We start from the raw sequence: 6,288 nt of genomic DNA, 5'->3' as shown, positions 1-6,288 counted from the left end.
AGATGCGAATGGGCGGAGTGACGCTCTTGATTGGCTCCCATTCCTTTCCGTTGGGAGAGTCTTCCTGTGAATGGTGCTCGTAGCTGCTTAGTCCTATTCCGTTTGTGTGTATGCTTCCTTTTTTAAATGCTTAAGTCTGTCCTTTTTCTTTCTTTAGCCATGTGCTAGAAACTTCTCTTTTGTAGTGTCCACACACACACACACACACACACACAATTTCACTGAAATTTAATTCCAGAAGCCATATCAGTCTGCTGTAGCAAAAAACCACAAATTTGTATTCTGGCAGAAAATGTCATGGACTAGAGCCCCCTTCATCAGATGAATTGAGAGCCAGTTCGATGTAGTCGTTAGGAGCGTGGACTCTAATCTGGGAGAAACGGGTTTGATTCCCCCACGCCTCCACGTGCAGCTGCTGCCGTGACCTTGGGCAAGCCACAATTCTCTCAGAGCTGTTCTCTCAAGGGCAGTTCTCAGGAGAGCTCTCTCAGCCCCACCTACCTCACAGGGTGTCTGTTGTGGGGAGGGGAAGAGAAAGGAGATTGTAAGCCGCTCTGAGACTCTAAGTGAAGGGCGGGGGATAGATCAAATAGAAGGGAGAAATTTCTTAATAGTGGGGACAAAAGCCCCCCAAATGCAAGAGGTACAAGGGGTGACATTATTATGTGGAATTTGAATGTTACCCAGAACGATAGAAGGGAGAAATTTCTTAATAGTGGGGTCAAAAGCCCCCCAAATGCAAGAGGTAGAAGGGGTGACATTATGATGTGGAATTTGAACGTTACCCGGAACAATATGACCACTCACAATAGCAGTGATCCCATTTTGCTCAAGATGGCTGAGGAACCCACGGCCCGGGCTCAAGTCTCAGGAAATTTAACTCTTCTTACGTGCCTCATGATGAGGAAAAATTGTGCCAGTTGGTCCCTGTTCATTTGCAACAACTGAGGAAGAGTGACCCACTCTGCTTGTCAAAAGGAGACTTTACCCGCCTTTCCTTTCGGGACTGTCTGTGCCTCCTTTAGATGCTGGCTCACACAGTGTTGGGAACTATTCCCACGGTAACGGAATTGGGTTTGCCACCAGTCGGATCCCTTCCGCCGAAGGGGCCGTTCGGCGATAAACCCAGGCACAACCCCATGGTAAAGCGCTCACATCTTAACAAAAGAATTGTAAAGTATGTTACAGTGGCGTGCTTACACAGTTGTGGTTATGTGATAGTGTGGGTTAGGACTAGGTCTTCTTTTTGTAAACATTTGTATTTTGGAAATTATACTATATTTAAGCAATGGTGAAAACTCACAACGGTGAAAACATTTTGACCTCTGGATGAAAGAGAGTAAACACGTGGTATTATGGAGTAGTTGAACAGTTCAGTCATGCGGTGTGCAGTCTATCACCAGTTGGCACCAACAGGGAATTCAGTGCGTCCAAACCAGGGCCTCCCTTCCACTTAGCAAGGAGACTCACTCCAAAAAAGGAGCTTGGCTGTGTTGGAGGGAGATGCCTCACGTTAGCAGAAAGGGATCGTCCTTAGCGCCAACCCGCTGATTTCAAGGGATGCCGGCTGCACCCGAAGCGCAGTAAAAACATGGTTCTGTAGAGTTATGAAAGGCTGGGAAACCCTTTCTTTTGTGTGCTCTCTCTCCTTTCTGTTGAGATGAAAATGAAATGCTGGAAACATTTATATATTATTTGCCAGATTTCGATATTATGTTTGTATGTTCTTAAAATAATAAAACCACTTCCTTAAAAACCGTGCATATTGATAATGATTTCGAAAGCAGAAACCCCAGCATTGTAAGCTACGGTCTCATAGCCAGAGTGGACTTTAATGTCCCCCCCCCCCACTTCAAGCACTGTGAAATATTTAACAGTTGAAATATTTGTTCCCCTAAAGGCATATAAAGGTAAAAGGTAAAGGTTCCCCTGCTTGAAAGCCAGTCGAGTCCGACTCTAGGGTTGCGGTGCTCATCTCCGTTTCAAAGCTGAAGAGCCAGCGCTGTCCAAAGACGTTTCCATGGTCATGTGGCCGGCATGACTAAACACCAAGGCGCACGGAACGCTGTTCCCTTCCCACCGAAGTGGTACCTATTTATCTACTTGCAATTTCTTGCTTTCGAACTGCTAGGTTGGCAGGAGCTGGAACTAGAGACGGGAGCTCACTCCGTCATGCAGCACACCCGGGTCTCGAACTGCTGAACTACCGACCTTCCACAGCCTGCAGTTCAGCGTCTTAACCACTTGAGCCACCACAGCTCCATTATATATCTGCCCATAAATAGGGTTGCCAACCTCCCGGTGGCACCTGGAGATCTCCTGTTATTACAGCTGACCTCCAGACTCCAGAGATCTTCTCTCCAGGAGAAAATGGCTACTTTGGAGGGGAGGACTCTGTGGCACTGTACGCTGCTGAGGGCCTTCCTTCCCCAAACCCCGCCTTCCCCAAAATCTCCAGGTATTTCTCAGCCCAGAGCTGGCAACCTTAGCCCACAAAGCATTATTTTTGTCAAGGTATCCCTTGGTCTGCACTGAACGTGCCGCCAATCAACACCTACCCCGATTTCCAAAACTACAAGAGAGGGAAATGTTTTCTTCCCTGGTCTTCATTACCGCTGCCAGACAAAGCCGGTGTATTTCTGCAAAGTGTCTCTGATTATCATTATATACTCCTTGAGGCAGAGTATTCCTGTGGACCTTCGATTTACAGGAGAGCTCTCCTCGGTCACAAGCAACACTGGGGATTCATGAGGATGAATCGGGTGGTTAGTCAGGCTCATCCTGTGTGTCAAACAATCCCCACATCAGCTGGGATCCTGAATCGTGCCAGGAACCCAAGATGGAAACGACGTTATTTCGGTAAGGATGGTATAAGCTCAAACAGGGCTCTTTTTGGGCAGGAACGCACAGGAACGGAGTTCCGGCTGGCTCCCGAGTTGGCCACACCCAGCAGGAACTCATTAGCATAATAGGCCACACCCAACAGCAGAAACTCATTAGGATTGGCTACATTAGGGGTGTGTGGCCTAACATGCAAAGGAGTTCCTGCTACAAAAAAGGCCCTGAGTTTTGACAACAAACAAGGTAAACAGAATAAGAAGCAAAAGGTGGGTGTGGCTGGATGAGCACACTTCTGGTAACATGGGGGTGTGGCCTAATGTGCTAATGAGCTGTGCTGTCATGGGGTGTGGCCTAATATGCTAATGAGGCCCTGCTGTTGGGTGTGGCCTATTATGCTAATGAGTTCCTGCTGGGCTTTTTCTACAAAAAGAGCCCTGAAAAAACACAAACACAAGGCAGAACCAGATGTCACAAGAGCCATCTGGCTTGTTGCAGGCCCCCTTCCTCTTCTCTTCCTGCAAGGTCCATTAGTTTAAAAAAGTGATATCCCAGCAGTGTGTTGCAAATCCCACCAAACGCCCTTCTCTGTTACATTTACTGCACTGTGTTATACCAGATGTTACTGGGGCAGAAGATGCATTGTTTGGCAGCAGTCATAACGTCCTCGTGAGGTCCAGTGCCAGCCTCATTTTTTCCACGCCGGTCCACGTGAATCGGCAGCAAACAAACCTCTGTCACTCTTCATTAGAGGCTTCTCTTTGGCCATGTGGGCAGTTTTAATTTAATTGGTGTAATCCAATTACTGCCCTGCTTGACAGTTGCAAAGACACTGTTTTGTCAACATGGGGATGGGGGAAGTATCTATAACAAATACGTTTGTGCCACCTTGAAGGGATGAGGTCTAGGTCAATGTCATCGAGCACCCTCACATTATATTGCTCCTTCGGATCATCTGCTCCTGGTGTTTCAGACAGCAACAGCATCAGGCTGTTTGGCCTCCTGCTTGATAGTTCTTACTCCACAAAAAGGCACTGGCTGAGAGGTCCAGCTGTGCTCCTTTCCTATGTCAACTGAGCCATTCAAAAAATTCAGAAGAAACACAACATTTTTTTAAAGAGCAATAATAACTGGTCGGTCCTACGGCCAGCCAGTGTGGTGTAGTAGTTAAATTGTCAGGCCAGGATCTGGGGAAATGCAGGTTTTAATCTCCACTCTACCATGGAAGCTCACTGGGTGACCTTGGGCCAGTCACACACTCTCGACCTAACCTACCTCGCAAGGTAGTTGTGAGGATAAAATGGAGGAGAGGAGAATGGTGTAAGCCACTTTGGGTCCCCATTGGGGAGATAGATCAAGATGGGTAGCCATGTTAGGTTAAAACAGGGTCTCAGTACCAGATTGGAGTATTAGGTCCTGGATCTAAAAAGGTTGACAATGACATATCTGACTCATTTTTGTATTTTTGCAGGAGACCTGCTCAACCAGTTAATGAAAGATGATCCTTCTACTGTAAAAGGGGCAGAAACACTAATGCTTGGAGAAATGTTGACTTTGCCTCAGAACTTTGGGTAAGAATTGCATATAGATTTATAGTTTGAGACCATTCTTTTTGGGAACTTCAGTCTGGTGTAAAATGATCGTAAATCCTATCTATGCCACTGATTTCTCACTAGCAAGCATAAGTAGGACCTCAGCCTTGGCCTATTTTTACTTCCCTGTCTCTAGCCCATGCATAAAGCATGTTATGTAAAGCAATAAGCTTTTCTGTAGCAACAAGCTATTTTCAAGAGTTGCTCACCAGCACTATTTTAATAGTTTTGGGATTAACAAGCCAGGCATCAAGGCTACTAACTTTGAATCAATGGCAAATCTGTAAACATTCGTAGGGGTTGAGGGCATGGTTCATTGACCGATCACCTGCTTGGCATGCCAAAGCTCTCTGGTTCAGTGCCCAGAATCTCCAGTTGAAAGGATCAGGTAGGAGGTGATGTGAAAGACCTTTGCCTGGGACCCTGGAGAAGTGCTGCCAATCTGAGTGGGCAATACTGATCTTGCTAGACCAGTGCTCTGAGTCAGTATAAGGCAGCTTTGCATGTCCAACACGTGATCTGGCCTTCTTGGGAGCTGGAGCTGGTGAGAATCTGTCCTTATATATAATTGAATAGTGGGTGCCAAGGTTCTAATTCTAAAATGCACTCCCTTAGTGTATGGCTGATGGCACTGCTCCTCAGCATATATCGCCACCAATCAGAAGGCAAAGCCCGGGTCCCGCCCACACCACAACTGCTGCGACAACCTGGTCTTTTGCATATGGAAGCTGATTGGACTTCACTCCATTCCACACCTCAAACTCCCCCCCCCCGCAAGGCAGTTGGAATGTCAGTTGCATATGGAATCTGCTGTATTCTGGTGGTGTGCAGGTCCCAGGTTCATGTTTTAAAAGCAGACTGACACTGTTTGCCCAAAGCCAGAGCACTCTCCCAGAGCCTCTTTCTAGATCCCGTTGTATTTATTTCCACAACGGGCCTTATTTCTAGTAGTTACATAAACAGCATGCATTGCTCTTTAATTAGCTGGTTGCACTTGTGTGCTAAGGAGGAAAGAAATCCAAATTATTTGTACCCCAACAATCATACCCTAAAAGGGTTATACTAAGCAAAGTTAATCCCATGTAAGTCTAGTGAACTTAATGGGTGTCTACTGGAGTCACTCTGCAATGAATTGTGCTGCAGGTCACTTTTTTGCATTCCATTTCCCAATAAAGCTTACATTTATGACTAAATACTGTCCTGCTTCAGATCTTGATTGAAAGTGTAACTGGAGGGGGGGGGGGTTGTTCTGCAGGACAATCTGTAGACTGAAAGATTCAAACTGAGCTGAGAAGCAGATTCACAAAGTCATTTAACCTAATGGGTAACAAGTAACAAACAGTACAGCACACAGTCTAATATAGCCAAAAACAACAATAAAACAACAACTGTTTTATACCCGCAAGTATAAATGTACAAAAAGAGACTTTTAATAAAGTGAAAAGAAGCACATAATTAGCAATATCAGTAACATATGGGAATGAAAAATCCTCAATCCATAAAGGGAAACAGTCAAGTCCAGAGAAGATTTCCAACACTTTTCCTAGGTAGTTGATAGTGTTTCTCAGGAACACAGAACTGTAGAATTACAAAATTGTACAAGTATAAAATGCAGCAATGCTTTATAACAATATAATGGAAAATTCATACGATAGATTATTATGGCACTTGGAGAAACTGCCAAAATATATGTGCCCACAGATAATGTTCAGACAGTGTTTTCTAGGGATATTCAGTCCAATGACACCTAACATGCAATCCAAAACCATTCCCTTTCTTGAATTTGGTAATAATATCAAATGTTCAGATCTGACCGTTAATCTGGCACGACCCCACTGTCTGGGTTTCTTTCCCTGAG

At 45.4% G+C, this 6,288-nt stretch overlaps 1 protein-coding gene across 1 annotated transcript in view; it reads left to right on the top strand.

Moving 5' to 3' along the window:
- LOC107109999 (protocadherin beta-16-like) overlaps positions 1-4,409 on the top strand; it is a gene marked incomplete at its 3' end in the record, with an annotated part of 11,082 nt that extends 6,673 nt beyond the window's left edge. Inside the window, exon 3 of the mRNA XM_015410710.1 lies at positions 4,310-4,409. Within this exon, the coding sequence (XP_015266196.1) occupies positions 4,310-4,409 (100 nt within the window). The remainder of the gene's footprint in view (positions 1-4,309) is intronic.
- Positions 4,410-6,288: the final 1,879 nt, after the last annotated feature.

Source organism: Gekko japonicus, unplaced genomic scaffold (genome assembly GCF_001447785.1).
Source record: "Gekko japonicus isolate JY-2015 unplaced genomic scaffold, Gekko_japonicus_V1.1 scaffold7215, whole genome shotgun sequence".
NCBI lineage: Eukaryota > Metazoa > Chordata > Lepidosauria > Squamata > Gekkonidae > Gekko > Gekko japonicus.
This window is presented reverse-complemented; position numbering and strand designations above follow the sequence as displayed.